This window comes from Cnephaeus nilssonii (genome assembly GCF_951640355.1).
Source record: "Cnephaeus nilssonii genome assembly, chromosome: 14".
NCBI lineage: Eukaryota > Metazoa > Chordata > Mammalia > Chiroptera > Vespertilionidae > Cnephaeus > Cnephaeus nilssonii.
Window position 1 is genome coordinate 8,507,595 of NC_137085.1, and position 23,290 is coordinate 8,530,884.

The window sequence follows — 23,290 nt, forward strand, 5'->3', positions numbered from 1 at the left end:
TCTCCTTCAAGGTCTAAGGGGTGAGGAAGGGGCCACCATCAGGAACCATGTTGGGGAGGGCAGGGGATGGTGTGATAGAGAAGAGAGTCTGAGGCTCCCTTAAGGAATTTATTGGAAGGTAAGGGATTATCTAAGGGAAAACTTGTGTTTTCATGGAGGCCTGAGTGGGAGACAGATATCTCTACACCAGAGCTCCTGGTGGGAGAACTCCATAAGAGAGGAATGGGTGAAGGTTTCTTCAGGGGAGCTTGGGGTCTCTACGGGATGGGGGGGGGGGGGCGTCTTCCCAAGGGGGTTGGTTGTAGGTAGAGTTTTCTACAGGAGATCAGTGGGCTGGAGCTCTGTAAGGGCCGGTACCAGGAAGGACTGATACACAGAGCGCGGAGAGTCAGTGGGCGGAAGTGCGGTCCCCACACCCCGCCTCAGGCGGCCCCACCTCCTGGGAGCGGACTACACTTCCCGGCAGCCCCTTCGGGCGGCGGCGGCGCGGGAAGGAGGGGGCGGCGGTGTGAGGGGCGGCGGGGGCGGCGCGCGCCGGGCACGCGCGCCGGGGACCGTGGCGTTCGCCGGGCTGGAGCTAGAACATTAACCCCGGGAGGCGCGGCGGCGGCGAGGGAGCGAGCCTCGAGCGGGCGGGCCCTGCCGGAGGGAAGGGAGGAAGGGGCGGGGAGAGCGCCGGAGGGAGGCCGGTCGGCCGCGGGCGGGCGGGCAGGCAGCGCAGCGCCGAGCGGCCCGCGGGCCCATGAGGAGGCCCGGGGACCATGGGCTCCAGGATCAAGTGAGTGCGGCCGGGCCGGGCGGGGCTGGGCCGGGCCGGGCGCGGGGCGGCGAGGCCGGGCAAGGGCTGAATGAAGGCCGTGGGTCGCGAGGGGGACTTGTTGCCGGGTCCCCGGGGACGCCCCGCGTGCCGGCGTCACGCGGGGAGGGGGACGGTTGCCATGGCGATTGAGGGAGGCGCGGGGGTGGGGTGCGCGTGGGGTGGTAGGGCGCCGGTGGTCAGGTGTCCTGGGCCCCTCTTCGGGCAGGAGCCGCTGAGATTACCAGATGGCCTTCCCTCCGGGGTCACAGAGAGCCTCTGAAAACGGTCTTCCAACTGTTGGGGGGGGGGGGGGGAGGAGGGCGAGAAATGTCCGGAAGCAACTCCCCGAATGGGTGCGTTTGGGGCGCCCCTGAGAGAGGTAGCAGCCGGCTGCGGAAGGCTTGCAGGGGGGTTGGGGGGGGCGGGCAGGGGAATTAGGGGGAGCCACAAAAGTCGTGTGAGGTTCTCAGAGGGAGGGGCCGCTCCGGGACCTCAGGTCTGGATACTCTGGGGGGAAGGCCCTTTTCTCTCTCCTCCTGGTTCCCCTCTGGTCGGTGCCAGCCTCCACACCACTCGGGCCAGCGGCCGTGCGGGAAGGTGGCTCTGTGCTGTAACCGAGCACCTGGTAATGGTTGGACAGGCTCTGTATGTAACCCCATCTGGCACATTCCTCCGCTCGTTCCTTCACCTGGAGTCCCCCGACGGACCTGGGGGGTTGGTTTTCCCCGGGTACCGTGTTGTGGAGGCGTCTAACTTCAGAACCCATTGAAACATTGTTTCCCTCCGTTTGGACGAGAAGTTGACTTGGGAAAGTACGACTCGGATACCGGCCAGTTTGGGTGTGTTGTTTTGGACTCTATCTCCCCTCCGAGCCAGGTCCTCTTTGGGCCTCTCCCTTCCTCAGCTCCAGAGCACGAGATGCCTTATCTCTAATGACTAACAAATGTTCGCTTTTTCTGAGCAATAGGATGGTTGGAGGGCACTTGAAAACAAAGTTGACAGCACAGGCTTTTCCTTAAGACAGCTTTCCTAGGACACTTGAAACCTGCTTGCAAGAAAGCCTGTGGAATGTGCTCATTTCAGCATTTTGAGAATTATGCTAGGGGAAGTGTGAAAGGGGAAGGGCTTTAGGGGCAAAACCTAATAATTATGCAAAAGTTGCATCCTTGTCCAGTCGATGTCCATGCAATGTGACTTCGGTTCAGCCGTGTAGTCCCCTGAGCTTCAGGGGACTAATACTTGCTGCCACAGCCCCGAGACCTTGGCTACATGGAGCTCGAAGAGTCTGTTCATAATAAAAAGGGAAGAGTTGGATGAGAACACTGTTCTAGATTTTTGTGGAAATGAGGGGAAAAATTTAGAGGCGTGCCCCACCTAAGAGCTCAAGGGGCTTGGGAGGTGAAAAGACACAGTTCTTGAAGTATTTGGATTAAAGAGGCACTCCACGTTCAGCTCCTGCTTCCAAGGAGGAGTTTTAAACTTGGATTACAATAGCACTTAGGAACACTTTCCAAAAGCCACCTGAGAGTTGCAGAGTTTGCTTGTTAGGATGCTTACCCTTCTTGTTACACAGAGGTTCAGAAACTGGTCTGATTCGAGGCAGGGAGAGAAAACCCAAGTAGGAGTTCCGATGACGGGGCATTGGGTCTCTGTCTTGCTTGTGGACGTAGCAGGTTAACAAATACATATCTCAAGTGGTGTTTTGGGAACCCATCACTCTGAGCACTTGGCAAGAGAACTTAATGCAGTAAATTAGTATAAAGACTAGCCTTGATGTTGAAACTAGACTGCTTTGTGATAAAAACTTGGGCTTGGGAAGTATATTAACTTGTGGTGAGGCTGAAAGAGAATATGAAGAGAGAAATTAAGAAAAGTACTTGTGATTTACGGTGACTGTTGACTATGCAACTTTGCCTGCAGGTAGGAATGGGGATGGGCAGGCGGACAGGAAACTTTCTACTTAGGTGCAGCCCTACTTGTTGGAGGGCATAGCTTTGGTTGCTGCTGACCATTCCATCCTGATAGGAAAGAAGACACGGAGCTCAAGGGGTTCACCTGGCTGAGGTGAAATCCAAGTGTGCAGGCTCCATTGTGTAGGACAGTCTTGGGGGTGGGCGAGTAGGAGGCAGAGAGGACACTGCGGTCCCTCTAAGCAGGAGAGCACTGTGGCTGTTTGTGTTTCCTCTTGCTTATCTCTGATGCTATGTGGCCCAGTCTGGCTGATATGTACAATCAGATCTGGATTCAAATTCCAGTTCTTTTGTCTACTAACTATGAAGTTCCTTATTCACCCTGAGGATAAAATGGGGAAAACTATTGTTGTAGGGTCATTATGAACAGTAACTATAGTATCACTATGACTGCAGGGCCCATATTAAAAGTTCAGTAATTGTTAGTTTTCTTTTACACTTTCTCTATCAAAAGACCAAGAAAACTAGTATATTTTATACCAGAAATGCCAGAGAACTGGATGTTTCAGATAATGGAGAAGAAAGTTTTGATGATCAAGGAATTAGATTGTTAACATGCAGGGCAGGACTTAACATTCTCTCAGTAAAAAAATAAAAGTGATTAAAAACAATAACCTGTGTGATTGTGAAGTTGGTGTCTGCTGTATGATCAATTGAGTTATTAGGCATAGGTATTGAGATTTGGTGCCTGATCAGACTTTTCCTTTCAAGCTAAAGCTGGTTGAGTACAATGTCTGTGTCACACCATTTCATCAAATCCTCACAACTGTCCAATGATGTAAGTACTATGAGCCACATTTTTAAATTGAGAGAATGGGAGTTTATAGGCCTAAGATCAGATACCATCTCCTGGAAGCCTGCCCTGATGCCAGTCCCCCTCCCCCTCCTCAGCCTTCGCCAGGTGCCCCTCATCTGTGCACCCCCCTCCCCAGCCTAGGCCAGGGGCTCCTCATCTGTGCATCCTCCTCCCCAGCCTAGGCCAGGGGCTCCTCATCTGTGCATCCTCCTCCCAAGCCTAGGCCAGGGGCTCCTCATCTGTGCATCCTCCTCCCCAGCCTAGGCCAGGGGCTCCTCATCTGTGCATCCTCCTCCCCAGCCTAGGCCAGGGGCTCCTCATCTGTGCATCCTCCTCCCCAGCCTAGGCCAGGGGCTCCTCATCTGTGCATCCTCCTCCTCATCTGTTTCAGTGGCCCCTTGTGTCATAGCACTAAATCCAGTTCTTTGTCTTCCCTACTCAGCCTGACAGGAACTTTTTGAGAGTAGGGACTCTTTTTTTGTCTTTGAGTTCCCCGTGTCAAACCCAGTACCTGACACACAGATTGTTTAGGAAGAGTTTATGGAATGCATTTAAGAAATATGTTAGGACCTGAATTAAGATCCTAATTTAGTGTACATAGAGTTAAAAGAACACTTTGCTACTTGAACTCTTGAGGAGGAAGAGTTTTATAAGTTTTTAAGCCAACTTGCCCTGGTCTAGGCACAGTTCCTTAGTTTTCTAAAGAGTGTTCAGTTCATGTTCACTTTATTTAGAGGAACATTGTCTTGCCTCACACCAAACATTTACTTGACAAAGGAAAGAAAAGGTCACCAGTTATGCAGGTAGTACCCTGGAAAGCTCCTAAGCCTTAAACCTGAGCAGACACTTAAAGGATAAAAGGAGCAGTGGTGACTAGTATCTTTGACAGCTATGTTTAAATCTTAGTTGGTGTTTGAGTGATCCCAGTGGACTGGAATGTGGTTAATATGAAGCAATTTAACTGATAATGCAGACACACAGCAGGAAACGGTGTGGCAGCTTAATACTGCTTGTGGTGACATCCTAGAAATTGTTTCCAGGCACCAGGGGCAGGAAGTGGATTGTAAGTAATCGAAGGAAGTATTCTAAGTGAGTTTGAAGAAACCTGACATTTATGGACTCGGAGAAAAGCATAATCAAACATTTGAAGGCATAGAGGGACAGGATAAGGCAGCTGATTTGGCCTTGGGGTGTGTTTATTCTGCATTAGCCTGTATACCTGTCTTCTGTCCCTGTCAGACTGACCACTTTGAGGTTGGTGACCAAGAAATTTATCCATTTATTCATTCACTCACTCATTATAGAACTAAGAAGAGTGTCAAGCACATATTAAACACTCAATAAATGTTAGTCATTATAGTTATCATAACTGATAGTATTATATTATGTGCCCAGTAGTACACGAGGACATAGAAATGAAGAGATTTTTCTTCGGGTTAAGGCTTCCCAAAGTAGTAGTAAGATAGAAATGTGAAACAAAAACAACTCCCTGCAGGTCCTCTCCCCACCAAAAAAAAAAAAAATACTCTGCGTATAATACAAAAAGATCATTTTTATGGTGGAGGTGCCGCCAGTGATGACTAAGTGAATAAATGGAGAGACTGTGTGGGCTCAAGAAAGGAAGACTTCATCAATAAGATACTGTTTTAGCTGAGGCAGGAGAGATGAGTAAGGATATGAAAGGGGTAAGAGTGGTGGTGGGGTGGCAGTGGTGGTGATGGTGGTTGTGGTGGCAGCAGTCATAGTCATCTCAATACAGGAATGGCACATTAGGGAAATAAAAATACTAATTACCATTTTATTAGGCATTTAAATGCTAGGGATAGTGTTAGACATTGGGAATTTGTAGTGGTGAATAATAATACATATTCATTCCTACTCTTGTTGGAGCTTACAGTCTGGTGGACCTGACATAAAAAAAAACCCAGATCAATTCACGTAAAGCTATGTGGATGTGCTACAAAGGAAAAAAAATTCTAAGAGAGAATGATAGGAGCGCTGTCCTATTTTAGATAGAGAGGGAAGGCTTACAGTGGAGATGACATTGGAGCTGAAACTTAAAGGATGAGAACTCATTGGTCATGTAAAGAGACTTGAAAAGACACTTCATTCCAGGCAGAGAGTAGAGAATATACAAAGGCCTGGAGGTAAGAAAACCCTAGCCGTATTTCAGGAACTGATAGAAAGCTCAGGGGTTTGGGAAGTGACTGATGGTAGAGACATTTGAGGTTAAGGTCCGAGAGAGAAACTGGGGCCTGAGCAGGGACTTGTAGGCTGTGGTCATCTGAAAACAACTTTATTAAGTTATAAGTCATATACCATAACACTTATTCTTTTTTTTTTGTTAATCCTCACCAAGGATATTTTTTCCATTGATTTTTAGAGAGAGTGGAAGGGAGGGCGGGGGGGGGGGGGGGAGAGAGAGAGAGAGAGAGAGAGAGAGAGAGAGAGAGAGAGAGAGAGACATCAATGTGAGAGAGACACATTGATTGATTGGTTGCCTCCTCCATGCTCCCCGACCTGGGTTGGAGATTGAAACTGCAACCCAGGTATATGCCTTTGACCAGGAATTGAACCCATGATGCTTTGGTGTCTGGGTCGACAGTAATCACTGAGCCACACTGGCCAGGACATAAAATTTATTCTTTTATAGTGTATCAGTAAATAGTTTTTAGTATGCTCACAAAAATGTGATTGATCACCACTGTCCAATTCCAGAACATTTTTATCACCCCAGAAAGAAGCCCCATACCCATTAGCTGTCTGTCGCTTCCCCTTCCCCTCCAAACCCTCTCAGCTCTAGACAATCACTAATTGTAGTTGCTGTAGATTTGTCTATTCTTGGTATTTCTTATAAATGGAATCATCTATATATATAAAAGCCTAAGCAACCTATCTACCGAACAACCGGTCGATTGGTCTCTATGACTTGCATTGACCACCAGGGGACAGACGCTCAGTGCACAGGATTGGGCTCCTTTCTGTCTGGATCAGACGTGCAGGGATTGGGCCAAAACTGGCTATCCGACATCCCCCAAGGGATCCTAGATTGCAGGGTGCAGGCCAGGTTGAGGGACCCCACTGGTGTACAAATTCGTGCACTGGGCCTCTAGTACAATATATAATCCTTTGTCTTTCATGTAATATAATGGTTCCAAATGTTATCCATATTATAGCATATGAGCATTTTGTTTTTGAGTAATATTTCATTGTATTGACAAACCACATTTTATTCACTCATTCATTCATTCACCCATTCATCAGTTGTTAGGATTTTGGGTTGTTTTCACTTATAAATAACTAGGGGCCCAGTGCATGAATTTGTGCACCTTGAAAGGAACTGTGGGCTGTGAGGCTGCGGTGGGCATAGGGGCAGGTCTCGGCCCTCCTCTGCATCCCTGCCCAGCCCCTCCTGCTACGTCCCCTGGCCCCCTGTCTGCTGGCAGCCCCGCTCCTGCCACTGCTGCTCCCATGTGTTGACGGCACCAGCTCTGCTCACACCCACTGACGGTGCGGAGCGATTGGGGCTGGCGCCAGCAGCGGGTGCAAGTGGGGCCGGTGCGAGTGGGGGCTACTGCCCCAATTGCTCCTCAGGAGCAGGGGGAGGTGGAGAAGCCCTCAGGGGTGATCGGGACCAGCAGCTGCCACTCGCACCCACTGAGGATGCCGAGCGATTGGGACTGGTGCTGGGCACTGGCAGCGGGTGTGAGCAGTGGCTGCCAGTCCCAATCGCCCCTCAGGAGCAGGAGGAGATGGAGAAGCCCTGAGGGGTAATCGGGGCCAGTGCCGGGCGCTGGCAGCGGGTGCGAGTGGCGGCTCTGGTGCTGGCAGTGAGTGCGAGCAGGGCCAGTGACGGCGGCAGGTGCGAGCGCCTGACGGGACCGTGGCGTGCAGGAGCAAAGAATTTTCAGTATCTATCAGAGGCTCATCCCGATGACAGCGATCGGTGCCCCACCTTGGTCTGGCACCCCTGCTCAACTGCTCCACCATCCCGCTGTGGCTGATGTCCACCATGTTCCACACTCTGCTGCCTGCTGCCAAAGCCCACCATGTTCTGCGCGCACTTCCTGGTGGTCAGCACATGTCATAGCGACCAGTTGTTAGGTTCCGCTGTTTGGTCTATTTGCACATTAGGGTTTAATATATATAGATGTTATGAACATAGAATGGTATTGCTGGATCATATGGTAACCCTGTTTAAGGAACTGTTAAACTGTTTTCCAAAGCAAGTGTAAAGTCGAATCTCATTGTAGGTGGTCCAATGAGTTGTGTAGAAAACGAAAGAGCAAAGTAGACAGAGATAGTTTTCTCAGAAGAGGTTGGAACTTGAACTAAAAGGAAGGTGAGATTTGGAGAAGGGAGGAAGAATTTCCAGAGGAAGAACAGTGGAATGACTTGGAAGTGGGAATAAGCCCATCTCATTGTTTTCTGGTACAGAGCGGCAGGCTTGACTTCTTAGGATAGCTCTGCCAGTCTTTTTTTTGGACTGCTTGTTCAAGGATCCCATAACCAAAATGCACCACAGGCTTGCTTGCTTCTTGAGGCCAGTTGAATAGCACAGTTGACCTATTGCTCTTACTGTGGGATAAGACTAGAAGTTGAAATGTGACTTCCCTTGGCGGGCTTCTCACTCTAATGCCTCATCTCGTTTCTCTCTCCACCATAGTGCTCTCATCCCAGTCCCCATTGGAGACAATACAAAGACAGTACAAAAGTCTTGTTGGAGGCTGAGCTTCCCATTAGTAGCTGCCAGTTGAATTTTCATTATGTTTTTGGAAAATGTCTTGGGTGCAACACCATCATTTAAATCTTAGCCATTGTAATCAATGTGGAGGGATTTGCACAGCAGATAGTAAGGGTGAAACAAGGAAGGGTAAAACCTGAAGTATTGCTGTAGGAAAGGATTTTATTTAGGCCATCTGTAAGGTCCTGGCTGGAATTCTGGTTGTGGGTTGCAAAGGCTTAGCCTTTTCCCTGGCCCTAGGGGGAAGTAATCTCTGGATTTGCAACATCCTTTTGCTTAAAAGGATTTTGTGGGGAAATGGAAAGATAAACAAGGAAGAAAAATAAACCAAAGAGAACAAAACAAAGTTGGTCTCCTCTACTTTTTTTTTTTGAAATTCATACCCATTCTTCCAAGTATTTAGGACTTGAAAAGGAGACAAATAATGGAAGTAACAAAAGGTATGTTCAAAATATAAGTTCCTCTAAAAAAGATGTTAACATTCCAGAAGTTTATTTGTAAGTTGGTTAATTGCATTTAGAATGTATTTTTCTCTTAGAGATCCTGTTATATATAAATCAGTGGCTATCAAGAATAAGGACTTCCCAGGCATAGGGGACTGTGTGTGCAAAAGACATAGGGTGGTAAAAGGGATAGCTGAGATACAGGATATGTGGGTGAGATTATAGGAGGTGAAGTTGAAAAAGTAGGCTTGTGCCACTGGGACATGATGCCATTGAAGGATAGAGTTCAGAGTATCATATGATCGATCAGATTTGGGTTCTTAGGAAGCTTACTCTAGCAGCAGTATTTTAGAACAGTTGATATCTTTGGCTTGTGCAAGATGATCCTCCAGGGTGTGAAAAGAATATTGGTAGAATTTATATTTGTTTTTATATTAACCATCAAAATTTCTGTTTTTGTGTTTTACAATGCTTATACTAGTATAGTAAAACATTCTTATAATTTATAAATAAACTAGAGGCCCGATGCACAAAGATTCATGCATGAATGGGCCTTCCTTCCTCTGGTTGCCGGCAATGCCTTTGCTCTGGCCGGAGCAGCCTTTCTGCCTTCCAAAGCTGCCTAGAGGCCCAGAGTGGCCGCTCAGCACCTGCATATGCAAATTAACCTGCCAGCTTTGTTGCGTTAATTTGCATACTCACTCCTGATTGGCTGGTGGGCATCGCGAAGGTACAGTCAATTTGCATCTTACTCTTTTATTAGTGTAGATATATGTATATCGATTGTATGTTCAAATGTTTTACTGATAGGAGGGAATGCATGGAAAAAAATTGGAGACCACTGGTTTACTAATTGTGTTATAGTTTATACTGCAGAAGATCAAGGTCCAAAGTGAGTTGTTGGTTGCTGAAAGAAAAAGGATGGATTTGAGAGAGATTTTAGGTAGAACTGTATGACTTGATGACAAATTACGTGTAAGAGGCAAGAGGAGAATCAAAGATGACTTGGCAAGGTTAGCAAAGTTATATTACAAATGAATGTTTGGAAGCTGAGGACTGGTTATATAATGTGTTTGCTTCTCCAAGGAAAAGTGAAAAAGTATGGCTGAGAGAAGGCATTTTAGTATGCAGTGAGGAAGGAAGAAATCTTTAAGGGCTCCATGTGAATGTGTGTGCTTTGTTAGATGAGTAAGACCTAAAGTGGGCTGGGCCAAGTTGCTGAGGGGAAATCTGTTCATGTTAGATTTAGAGAGAGAGAAATAATAAACTCTTGAACTCACTTTAGCCACAGGAAAGGTTTCAGGGATGTTGCACTGATCTTGCCTGGGCTGTATGAGTCAAAAGGAGGAAGGAAACCAATCTAGAGAAAGATTTTTGACTCCAAGCAAAAATTTTGTATTCCAAGGTATGAGAGCAGCTGGGGGGATGTTGGCTTTGGAGATGCTCAGGCTGGAGTCCCCAGAACTATACAGAATCCCCGCCTGATTTCTAATAAGTTCCTGATCCTCAGTTTTTTTTTTAGTTTTTTTATTTATGAAAGGAAGCTAATACACCTATAAGGTTGTTGTGAGGATAAAAAGTGATCTTATATGTAGCCTTCAACAGATAAGTGACTGTTTAGTAGATGGTAGCTATTATTGATATTGCTTGGAAAGGATGATAAACACTTGTGTGAACAACCGGGAGCTAAAAAATGTCAAAAGAATGCATGTTTTCCTTTTCATAGTTTTAAGACAGAGAAAGTTTTTGCTTGCTCTCTGTGAGTATGTCAGGATGATGTGTTGTATATTTTACTGAATTTATTTGAAGGATTGCTATTCTGATATATGCAGAGCACTATTCCTCTTGCTGGTTGGGGAAGAGAAACTTAATGTCTCTACTAAGAGATAAGATAAGCCTGCAAATAATTAGAATGTTAATATTTACGAGCATTTATGCCTCCTGACAAATAATATTTGAAAATGGTATTCAATTTTATAAAATATTTATATCATTTATATTTATCTTTAGCTGGCATTACTGTTCACTTCTAGTCTTTTATTTTTCCCAAAAAACAATATTGTTGTTGACAGTATTACAGATGATTCCCATTTTTAACTTCTCATTTTGTTTTCCTGAGTGCTTAAAATTACTATTTTTTTAACTTTTATATTTTGGAAAATGTTAAATATCTATGAAAGTAGAGAGGCTAGTATGAGTCCCCAATGTCCATCACTCAGTTTCAGCACTTATTAATTTATGGCTTACTTAGTTTCATTTATAAATAACTGACTATAAACTCCTGCTCCCACCCTCCAATCCTTTGAAGCAAATTCCAGATGTCATAGCTCATCTTAAATATTTCCATGTGTTTCTAAAAGATAGACATTCTTTTTAAAAACCATGATGATGATTTCACACCTAAAAAATTTCTTTTATATCATTAGATATCCAGTGTTCAAAGTTTACTAGTTATATCAGTTTTTGTTAAACAATTGATTTGTTTGAATCAAGTAAGGTCAGATTGTAATTGGTTGGTACATGTCTCTTAAGTCTCTTTTCCCCTTTTGCAATTTATTTATTGAGAATGTTGGTTATTTGTCCTATATGTTTTCCATTGCATCCTGTTTAATATGTTCCATTCCCTTTATTTCCTACAAACTGATAGTTAGATGTACTGACTTGATCACTTCAAGTTCATTTTCTTGTCAAGAGTACTTAAAAGGTGGTGATAGGTATAGTACTTCCATCAGGAGGCACATTATCTCTTTTGATCCCTGATTTATCAGGGGCTGTAAAATGGTGATATTTTGTTTCTGTTATTTTTTCCTCATATTAGCTAGACTAGTTTAATGAAGGAAACCTTCCTCATATCAGTTATTTAGTTACCTTTAGGTATAGTTCATATTTGATTCCCTTTATTCATTTTTTAAACTGAGTTAATTTCCTACCATTTTCCAAAGGTGTGGCTGATTTTATTTTTCGATTGTCACTTTAAACACAGATTTTTTAAGTATACAATTCAGTGGTTTTTAATACATCCATAGAATTGCACAACCATCACTACAGTCGATTTTAGAACACTTTCATTACCTCAAAAAGAAATCCCATACCCATTAATGGTCACTCCCCATTTTTTCCCAAGTCCTCCAGCCCTGGGCAACCCTAATCTACTTTCAATCTCCACAGATTTACCTTTCTGGACATTTCATATGAATGGCATTATATACTGTGTGACTTTTGTAAACACATAGGTTTAAACAATTCTTGCTATATTTCAATCTACTATGGTTATCCCTATTGATGTTTAATTTGTCCTATCTTTGTCCAGTGGGAGCATCTTCAGATTAACTTCTAGAGTCCTTTCGACAAGATCCAAGTAGTTTTTAATAGCTTCTTTCCTTTTTGGTGTGACAAGATGTTCCAGACTCTTGTATACTTCCTGCTCCAGACCTGTATTCTGCTATTTCTCTAAGGCAGTGGTTGGCAAACTGCAGCTCGCGAGCCACATGCGGCTCTTTGGCCCCTTGAGTGTGGCTCTTCCACAAAATACCACGTGCGGGCGCGCACGTACAGTGCGATTGAAACTTCGTGGCCCATGCGCAGAGGTCGGTTTTTGGCTCTCAAAAGAAATTTCAATCGTTGTACTGTTGATATTTGGCTCTGTTGACTAATGAGTTTGCCGACCACTGCTCTAAGGAGTCTTGCTTCATTTTGGTGGTAAATGGTATTAGAGATTATAGTTTTGGGACTTTTTTTTCTACTAGATCAGTTTTCTCCAAGGGTCAGAACTAGAATGTGCATGTTTCTGTTTTTGTGTATGTGTATGTGTATTTTTAGAAGGTAAGCAACATCACATGTCCATATTGATTATAGCATTTTTATTTAACCTCATCATTCATATAACTGAATCTCCTGTCATACCAAAAGTCCTGATTTCGTTGAATTGATTGCTTTATTCCACACTACCCACACAACTCAACAGCAGTGCTAACAAAAGCACCAACAATGTGATTACTGAAAACGCGTTTTTGTTTTAATTTGGCTTTTTTTTTTTTTTTTGTCCTAAGAGGAATGTATACATACCACTAGGAATGTATCGTCAAGTTACTGTTTCAAAATCAATAGAGCCCAGCTGGAGTGGCTCAGTTAGTTGGGGGTTGTCCTGTGTGCTGAAGGGTTGCCAGTTGATTCCTAGTCAGGACACATATCTGGGTTGCAGGTTCAATTCCCGTTCAGGGCATGTTCGGAAGGTAGCCAGTCGATGTTTTCTTTCTCTCTGTCATCAATGTCTGTCTGTCTGTCTGTCTGTCCCTTTTCCTCTCCCTCCCCCCGCTCTCCATTTACCCGTCTCTGTTGGCCCCTCTCCCCCTTCCCATCTCTAAGCATGCTCGTGGGTGAGAAATAAAGAAAATCACTAGAAATAGTTTTTTTCTCTGTGGTATGTCACTAACTCAATATATAAGGTTTTTGTTTTTTCTTTCAACCTTTGGGACTGCTTTAAAAATATTATTTAAATAAAATATTTATATGGTTTCAAAGCCAAATCTACAAAAGGTATATTCAGAAAAGTCTCATTTCTATCCCTTTCTTACCATTCAGTTTCTTCCTTCCTCCATAGGCGGCTCGTTAAAAAAAAAATAAAATAAAAAATTCCCCCAGTTGTCATGTCTTTCAAAAAAAGGAAAATTACATCTATATCTATATATATTCATACCTCCTCTCACTAGCACCTCAGATAAATGGTAGCATTCTCTGCACTTTTCTCATTTTATACTCCATAAAGAGATCACTTCTAGCAGTATATAGAATTCATTCTCATTTCTCTGTAGGGACAGCGTAGTGTTCCTTCGGATGGATGAACCATGGGTTATTTAACCAGTTTCATACTGATGGTCACTTAGGTTGCTTCCAGTGTTACTGTTACAAATGGTGCTGCAATGAGTAGTCTTGTGTATTTTTACCATTGCAATAGATTGTTAGAAGTGGGATTGCTGGGTCAAAGAGAAAATTTATATGTAATTTTGTAAAATTATTAAAATAGGCCAGCTAGGGTGCTAGAATAACATTTTCTTTTTGGTGCATTGTAATGATCCCATTTGAAGGAGAATGTTCTTAATATGAGGGTTATATAAACTTTTTCTTATAATCCATCCAGAATTTAAAATTAGGCTAAATTTATTTTGTTTCATATCTGGATGTGTGTATCTCTAGCTATATATCTATATCTAATCTATATCTATATCTATATCCACATATATATTTACATATATATTTTAATTTTGCCTTTATTTGAACAAAATGCACCTGCCCAATATAGAGAGCAGCCCAGGGCATCACACGAGTAATTGCATGCTCATGTTGGCACACAGAAGCCTCTACTTTGTACCTTTTGTGGGAGCTGGGGCACCTTTGGGAGCCTGAGTCTTGGCTTTGACTTTGGCCTTGGTGCTTGCTTCCAAGCAGCAGAGCGTGGGACCCCGTGTCTCTCAAGCTTGAGTCTGATGCCTTTCAGGACCTTGAGCTCGACAAAGGCCTTGGTGTTCTTAGTTTTATTGGTCTACATCTTCATTAGACCTTTCTGATGTTTCCTGACAAAGCTCAAGAGCCTTAGGAACTTAGGTTCCACATCCTTAAAAGATATCTTTATGTTTAGGTCTTATTAATGCCTTTTCTGTATCATTTCTGAACTGGTTATGCATGGTGTGATTCTTGGACTGGCCATGTCTGCATTTCTGCCTTCGGCCCAGAAAGTGCCTGAGACTAGAATAGGAAGAGCCATATCTGGGTTTAGATTTTTTTTAAAAAGTCTTCTCTCCCTTCCCCTCCCCCTGAGTTTCAAAATCCTTCCCCCCTCACATTATTTGTTTTATCATATCTTTATTTTTTTCAAACTTGAACTCATATTAGCAGCTTTACGGAGACTCTTTTTCCCCATTTTTCCAGATGGTTCCTTCCTACCTTCCTGTTCTGATCTTTATAAAGTCATCTGTATTATTGTAATCTTGGAATGTCCCTTCACCACTCTCCAATTTCATTATTTCCTGGCCTCTGTGTTATTTTGTTGTAATTTGTTTGCTGGAATGTATATTCGGGTTCTTATAGGAGGCAACCAATCAGTGGACTTGCAGAAAGGTTGTGTTTGAGTTCTAGTATGTCAGAAAAATGTCTACCTTCTCACACTTGGTCGATAGTTTATATCAGTGATTTTCAAACTTTTTCATCTCATGGCACACATAAACTAAAATTCTGCAACACACCAGAAAATACAGATTTTTTTGCCAATCTGACAGAAATATAGGTATAATTTTGATTCATCCACACCGGACAGCTATTGTTATATTGGCTGTTGTCACTTTTTTAATTTGACAATCTAAGGGAAAGGAGGTCAGTGCTCCTTACTAAAGAGGCAGGTATTGAAAATTATTGCAGCTCACCAGTTGAAAATTGCTGGTTTACTAGTATATGGTAATAGAGTTCTGGATTGAAAACATTTCTTACAAAACTCGAAGACATTTTCCCACGGATTTTTAGCTCGTTTCCTCTGACACTGCTCCAGAAGAGGCAGGGGTATTCTGCCTTCTTCTTGCCAGTTGGGGTACATGTCTAGGTTTTCTGCTCAGTCTTGATTGACACCCAGCCTTGATTGAATTCTGGTGGGGAATTCTCCTTACTGCAGGGCCAGAGTGGGAGTTCTGGCTCCCAGGAGGCCTCCATTGACACCTCCCCAGATGGGTGGAGTTTGGATTTTTTAAAAATAGTATTCTTTGCCTTTCCCTCCCCCTGAGTTTCTAAATCCTTTCTCCCCCCTTGCATTATTTGTTTTATCATATCTCTGTTTTTTCCCCAAAATCATACTAACAGTTTTATCGAGGTTCTTTTTCCCTTGCTCCCACCATGGTCTTGAATACTGCTATGTGAGAGTGGAAGTCCAGCTTCACAATATCCCCTGAACCACATCGTGAGGGTCTTCATTACTGCCATGTGGGATGATGAAAGCCCAGCTCTCTACTTTCTATAGCACTAACCTGTCAGGGGCATGTGGATGGCTTGCTTTATTACAGCCTGGTGAGGGTAGAAATATAGGTTCTCTCCTTGCTTGTCTTGGCTGACTTGAGTGAAGGCAACACATGTTGGCTACAGTGTTCAGTGGTTCTTTTCTAAAAGTTTTCTGACTTGTTAGCTTGCCCCTTTGGCTAGAGAGAGCTGATTTTTGTTGGTGCATCAAGTGATATTTGTGTTGCCAGCTTTAGTCATGAATGGATATTGAATTTTATCAAACCCTTTTTCTACATCTGTTGGGATGATCATATGGTTTTTTCCTCCTGTTAATGTAGTGGATCATATTTATTTTCAAATGTTAAACTAAGTTGGCATTCCTGGGATAAACCCATTTGGTCATGATTTATTATCTTTTTTATACATAATGCTGGATTCAATGTACTAATATTTTATTATTTTATGTTTCCATCTATATTTATAAGAGATTTTGGCTATAATTTTATGTTAATGTTCTTGTCAGATTTTGGTATTAAGGTTATGCTGGCTTCATAAATAAGAAAGGACTATATTAAAAAAACTATTATAAAAGTTGTGTGGCTTTTATTATAAATGCTTATCTGTTTCCCTATAATATGAGGGGATAGGTAATCCTACTCTTCTTCCCTCTCCACTCATATTCACTCTCCCCTCTTTGTTGTATACACAAGTTTATGTTATGATGAATAATTCACTATCAAGTTAGGTCATCAGGATATTTTATCTGTTAGTATTTTAGTGTATTTCTCCTAAGACCAAGTATATTCTTCTACATAGCCACAACACTTTTATCACCATTAAGAAATTTCACATTCATACAATATGATCTAACAATCTATATTTAAATTTTCCAAATTGTTCCAATAATGTCCCTTGCAGCTTTTTGTTTTTAAGCCTGGGTCCAATTAGGGGATCATATGTCCAATTTAGTTGTTATGTCTCTAGTTTCCTTTCATCTAGAACCGTTCTGCCCTTTTTTTGTCTCTGACATTTACATTTTAAAGAATCCAGACCAGTTTTGTAGAATGTCTCACGTTTGGGACTTGTCTCATTGTTTCCTCATGCTTAAGTTCATGTTTAAACATTTTGGCAAGAAAACCAAATAGATAAGTTGTCTAATGCCATGAATTTTTTTGAGAATTTTTTTGGTCTACGGCCATACCACCCTGAACGCGTCCAATCTCGTAAGCTAAGCAGGGTCGGGCCTTGTTAGTACTTGGATGAGAGAAGTTTTTTGTTTATTTTTAATTCTTACCTGAGAATGTTTATTGATTTTAGAGGGAGGGAGGGAGGAGAGAAAGAGAGAGAGAGAGAGAGAGAGAGAGAAACATCAGTATAAGAGAGAAACATTGATCAGTTGCTTCCATTATGTGCCTCAAACTTGCAACCTAGGTATATGCCCTGACTGGGAATCGAATCCACAACCCTTTGGTGTATGGAACGATGCTCTAACCAACTGAGCTACTCAGCCAGAGCTAATGCCATGTGTTTTCATTCTTCATGGAAGTCATCAGTTTTCATTGTTTTTCTGTCATTCTTTTTTAAAAAGGCTCTTACTGTCTTTTTATCCTCTTCTTTTCTCTCCCTATTGCTTTCTGTTCCTGTTTTGTAGAAGTCATGTTGTTTCTGTTCTATTTAAGGATGCCAGTTTCCTGAAACATATTTCTTAATCATTTCAGAGATATATTCTTCTTGCAAGAGATGATGTTCCTTCTTCCCCATTCACCATATTTGTAACAGGTCTTTTATTTTCCCATATACCCTTTAGCAAGGTGAGCTCTATCTAGATTTGCTAGTTGCCACAAGTGAATGGGTTACACTGTTTGTGCCCCATAGGTGATGGTCAGGTCCCCCTTTTCAGGTCTGTTGCCGAAGAACTGATTCATGTTCATTGTTCACAGTTGAACTTCCAGTGTCTAAGCAGGTGTTTGTACTACTGAGGTAGAATTTTATTCACTCAGTGCCTGATATCATATTTTGAACTAATGACATACAAAAGAAGCTAAAATTCACAGAACGTGCTCTGTTAGAGATCTTGCTCTAGTCTCACTGACCTTTATGTAGTACTTGTTTTTATGTAATTATTATAATCAATGTAACTAATTTTTAAAAAGTAATCAGGAGATTACATAACTCCCTCTCCATATTAAACTGTGTGTGTATGTGTGTGTGTTAGAGAGAGAGAGAGAGATCCATGAGACTAATAAGGGTTGAAGAGCAGAATGACTAAAGGTGGGTAGACACATTAACCTGCTATAATAGAAGAGAGGTAATGAGGGCTGATATTTGGATAGATACTTTTGTTTTGTATCACATTGCCTTTAAGAGTCCAGGTATCAGTGAGGGTTGTCAAAAAGTAGTATTAGAAGAAAGTCTTTACAACTAGATGAATGATGACTGCAGGGGTTGTAACCTGGGTGACTGATAGAGTTAGCATCAAAAATAGGGAATTGAGGAGTTATTTGGGGGAAATAAATCATTGGTTTGCTTTGGGTTCTATTGAGTGTGAGATTACTATCTGTGGGAAGCTCTCCAGGGACAGTTGAAATTTGGACTTGAAGGTCATGAGAGAGGTGGGAGCTAAGTATATAGTTAGGGAGTCAATTACAGAGTGGTGAGTAGTGAAAAGTAATGGGATTTCATGACTCTTTAGTAGGCAGATAGAGAGTAGGCGAGAGGGAAAGATCAGTAAATATTGGGGACATTTTACATCTTAAATCCAAACACCTCCTTCTCCATCTCTGGGTCCAGACCACCATCCTCTGTTATCCTAGTGGCCGTAATTCCTCCATACTGGTTCTTTCTACCACTCTTTTTTTTTTTAAATAAATCTTTATTGTTCAGATTATTACAATTGTTTCTCCTTCCCCCCCCCCCCCCCAGATCTCCCCATCACCCGGTTCCCTCCCCACCCCCGTTGTCCTTATCCATAGGTGTATGATTTTTGTCCAGTCTCTTCCCATACCCCCCACACAGACACCCCTTTCCCCCTGAGAATTATCAATCCACTCCCTTTCTATGCCTCTGATTCTATTATGATTACCAGTTTATTCTGTTCCTCAGATTTTGAATTCACTTGATTTTTAGAATCACTTGTTGATAGATATGTATTTGTTGTTCATAATTTTTATCTTTACCTTTTTCTTCTTCTTCCTCTTCTTACAGAATACCCTTCAGCATTTCATATAATACTGGTTTGGTGGTGATGAACTCCTTTAGCTTTTTCTTATCTGTGAAGCTCTTTATCTGCCCTTCAATTCTGAATGATAACTTTGCTGGGTAGAGTAGTCTTGGTTGTAGGTTCTTGCTATTCATCACTTTGAATATTTCTTGCCATTCCCGTCTGGCCTGCATAGTTTCTGTTGAGAAATCAGCTGACAGTCGTATGGGTGCTCCCTTGTAGGTAACTAACTGTTTTTCTCTTGCTGCTTGTAAGATTCTCTCTTTGTCTTTTGCCCTTGGCATTTTAATTATGATGTGTCTTGGTGTGGTCCTCTTTGGATTCCTCTTGTTTGGGGTTCTGTGCACTTCTTGGACTTGTAAGTCTATTTCTTTCACCAGGTGGGGAAGTTTTCTGTCATTATTTCTTCAAATAGGTTTTCAGTGTCTTGCTCTCTCTCTTCTGGCACCCCAAAAATTCGGATATTGGTACACTTAAAGCCATCCCAGAGGCTCCTTATGCTATCCTCACACTTTTGGATTCTTCTTTCTTTCCGCCTCTCTGGTTGGGTGTTTTTTTCTTCCTCATATTCCAGATCTTTGGTTTGACTCTTCGGGTGCGGTGGTCTACTCTGTATATTCTTTATTTCAGACAGTGTATGCATAATTTCTGACTGGTCCTTTTCCATTTTTTTTTTGGTATTCTCATTTAGGTCCTTGAAGGTCTCTTCAAGTTTCTCAGCGGTTTTTAGAAGATTCTTGAGTAACCTTATAAATGTGGTTCTGAACACTGTGTCGTCCATTAGTTTGCTTTCATCTATCTCTCCTACTTGTGACATACTTTGATGTCTCCACATTTTGGCTGCCTCCCTGTGTTGATGGAGTGGCTTTGTGTGGTCGGTGACCTATAGGGGCCGGTAGCTCAGCTTCCCCAATCACCCTAGGTGGTCGCTCTTGGTACTCCCCTTTGTGGGCTGAGTGGAAAGTCTTGGTGTAGTTAAAAGCCCTGATTGCTGTTGGTACACTGGGAGGAATTGACCTCCGGTCCAATTGGTTGTGAGGGCCTGCTGTGTCTATAACGGAAGAATTGCTGTGCTGGAGACACAGTAGGGCTTTGGTGCTCACTGAGTCTGCCTCTTGAATGTGTCCCTTATGAGAGTGGTTGAAATCTGGTATCTTCCACACTGACAGAAAAGTCACTCTCACTCTCCGACCGATTGCCGAGAGTCCCGTAGGCGTCTGGTTCCCCCGCGTGTCCCCAGAAACTGGAGTTCAGAGTGGTTGGGATTGTTGGTATCACTGGCGGGAATTGATCTCCAAGCCAGTTGGCTGTGAGGATCAGCAGTGTCTCCACTGGGAGAGCTTCTGTGCTCAGCTTGGATGGGGCGGAGTCTCAGGGTGGCACAGACAAGCTTTGGTTTCCCGTCTGCTCCGCCCTAAGAGGGGCGGTTTCTCCGTGCCCGAATTAATGGCTGCGCACCTCTGAGAGAAGGCAGCTTTCGAGCCTCTCCCGCTGCCTAACAGACCAGTTTCTCCCCAGCTGGGGCTGGATTTCAGTGCAGACCGGAGGTTTTGTTTTTCTCCCGAACGAGAAATCCAGTCGCTGGGAGGGCTGTGCTCAGCTTGAATGGGGCGGAGTCTCAGAATGGCGCAGACAAACTTAGTTTCCATCCGCGCAGCTCTAAGAGGGCAGGTTTCTCCGTGCCCTAATCAATGGCTGCGCGCCTCTGAGAGAAGGCAGCTTTCGAGCCTCGTCTGCTGCCAAACAGACCAGTTTCTCCCCAACCGCGGCTGGATTTCAGTGCAGTCGGGAGGTTTTGTTTTTCTCCCAAACGAGAAAGCTAGCCATGCAGCGTCTGCTGCCCTCCCTCTCCGCGCGCTGCGAGCAAGCCTGCCGCGTATTCAGCCGCCCGCCCTTTCCGCGCTCACGGATCTCCGCAAATCCACAGCTCCTGAGGTTCAGCGTCCCCCTCTCTGTTTTTCTCTAGTTGTAGGTTTTCCACTCTGCCAGCTTTCCGGTGGTTCTGGACGGTGTGCGCTCTGTTTTCCAATTGTAGTTTCAAAATTGTTGTGGTAGGCAACAGTTAGGTGTTTACCTTATGCCGCCATCTTGGTTTCCTTTCTACCACTCTTGCTTCTCTCCAGTCCATTCTCTAAACAGTACCCACAGTGAGCCTTCCAAATGGGAAATCTCTTAATGTCAGTTCATTGCTAAAATCACTCATTTGCTCCCCATATATCCAGATTAAAATCTACACACCTAACATGGTTTACAAAACCCTTTGAGATCTTGACTCTATTAATATAAAAATAGTAATGACTAACATTTATTGAACTCTTTTGAATATTAATACTTATTCTAAGTATTTTACATTTGTTACCTCATTGAATCTTAATACTTAATCTTTCAATTTACCCTCATTAACAACCTGATGGAGAAGGTACTGCTCTGATCCCCATTTTGCAGATGAGAAAGACACAGAGATTTCTAGTTGCCCAACGTCTTAGAGCTAACACTTGGGGAGCCAAATGAAGTGACTATAGCTAGAGATGTTGTTTGCCCAGAGCACACAGCTTATGGGGAGGTAGAACCTGGTATTAGAGCTCATATCTATGTGACTCTGAGTGTGCTCTCTCCTCTATTTTTGTTGGATCCCCGGTAGTCCCCCTGACCTCCTACCTCTATGCACATATACACATACCCTTGACTAACTTTTAATCATTCTTCAGGTTTTATCTCAAATAGAGCTCTGGAGAAAATTTTCAGCATCCCCTTTACCCTTCCTGCTGCACTTGGAGGAGCTTTGCCTGGTTGTTATTGATTGTCTTTCCCGTAGTCTTGTGAATTTCATGAAATCTGGTACCTTGAGAGTCTTGCTCACTATAAACCTTGAGTGACTTGCACTGTATGTGACACATAGTAGGTGCTCAGTTAATATATATTGAATAATTAATTGAATGTTTAACTCAATATAGAAGTTTAGTCTTGACTGGATTTCATCCTTAAAAGTAGTCTTTTCAGCCCTAACCGGTTTGGCTCAGTAGATAGAGCGTCGGCCTGCGGACTGAAGGGTCACAGGTCCGATTCCGGTCAAGGGCATGTACCCTGGTTGCAGGCACATCCCCAGTAGGGGGTGTGCAGGAGGCAGCTGGTCGATGTTTCTCTCTCATCGATGTTTCTGGCTCTCTATCCCTTTCCCTTCCTCTCTGTAAAAATTCAATAAAATATATATTTTTTAAAAAGTAGTCTTTTCATATATTTAATTCCCAACTATTTATGTTTATGATGATTCCAAATAACTGGTATCTTCAAATTATGCTTTGGCAAATCCCTTTGGGACTATAAATATTAATAGTTGTGTTATTTTTCTTAAGATAATGTTATGCTTTATTTCTGGAGTAACTACTCATAATCATCAGAGAAAGACAGTCCACAAAATGCTCGTTTAACTGCAGGATGCAGCCTGGGGATGCCTCAGTTGCTATGAGTAGAATAAAAAGTCACTTATTCTTACACTGATTGTTGAAAGTTGTTTCTACTCTGCCTCTAAGCTGGTTTTTGTGTTTGGTGCTAGAAGATAGGCAGTCATAGCCTGGAATTAAGGAGGAAGAAAAATAGAGTATTCTGATGCCCCCCTTAATCGATTTTTTTTTAGACAAATTGGTCTGACCTTTCCCACTGTGATCTAACTTCCTCATAGGAAAAGTTTCACAATGAACAGAAAAGAATTCACAGCAGGACTATGAGTTGCATATTACTAGTTCAGTGGTGGTCATTCATGTTCAGGTGATAGAGTCATGGTATTTTTTTGTGGAATATTATGAAATATTTATATATGAAATTTTAAAATACATTTTTCCATAAAGCTATTATATATTCTAGTATAGACAGAGAATAGTGGGAGAGAAAGGTTTAGGAAAATTTATGGTAGGAAAACTTAATATTACCATAATTTTTCATGCAAATTGGGAATAGGCCATTTTTTGGCACCTCAGTCTAGTTCCTCCAGTGTTTGAAGTAGCATTGTTGGAGAATGTCAGAGTACCATTGACAGAAACTGGTGAGTCAGGAGAGAGAACTAGCAGTGAGGTCAAGAAGAATGAATTTGGTGCACTGCTGGTGGGAATGCAGACAGATACAGCCACTGTGAAAGACAGTTTGGAGTTTCCTCAAAAAGTTAAAAATGGAACTCCCATTTGATCCAGTAATCCCACTTCTAGGACTATATCCCAAGAAACCAGAAACACCAATCAGAAAGGATATATGCACCCCTGTGTTCATAGCAGCACAATTTACCATAGCTAAGATTTGGAAACAGCCTAAGTGCCCATCAGCACATGAGTGGATTAAAAAACTGTGTT

At 42.9% G+C, this 23,290-nt stretch overlaps 1 protein-coding gene across 11 annotated transcripts in view; it reads left to right on the top strand.

Moving 5' to 3' along the window:
• Positions 1-683: 683 nt before the first annotated feature.
• DENND1A (DENN domain containing 1A) overlaps positions 684-23,290 on the top strand; it is a 470,320-nt gene continuing 447,713 nt past the window's right edge. For 6 of the 11 annotated variants that reach the window (XM_079791022.1, XM_079791014.1, XM_079791024.1 and 3 more), the window contains exon 1: positions 684-778. In XM_079791022.1, the coding sequence (XP_079647148.1) occupies positions 762-778 (17 nt within the window). In that variant the 5' untranslated portion in view covers positions 684-761. The remainder of the gene's footprint in view (positions 779-23,290) is intronic. The other 5 variants (XM_079791021.1, XM_079791025.1, XM_079791027.1 and 2 more) reach the window with 1 other exon arrangement.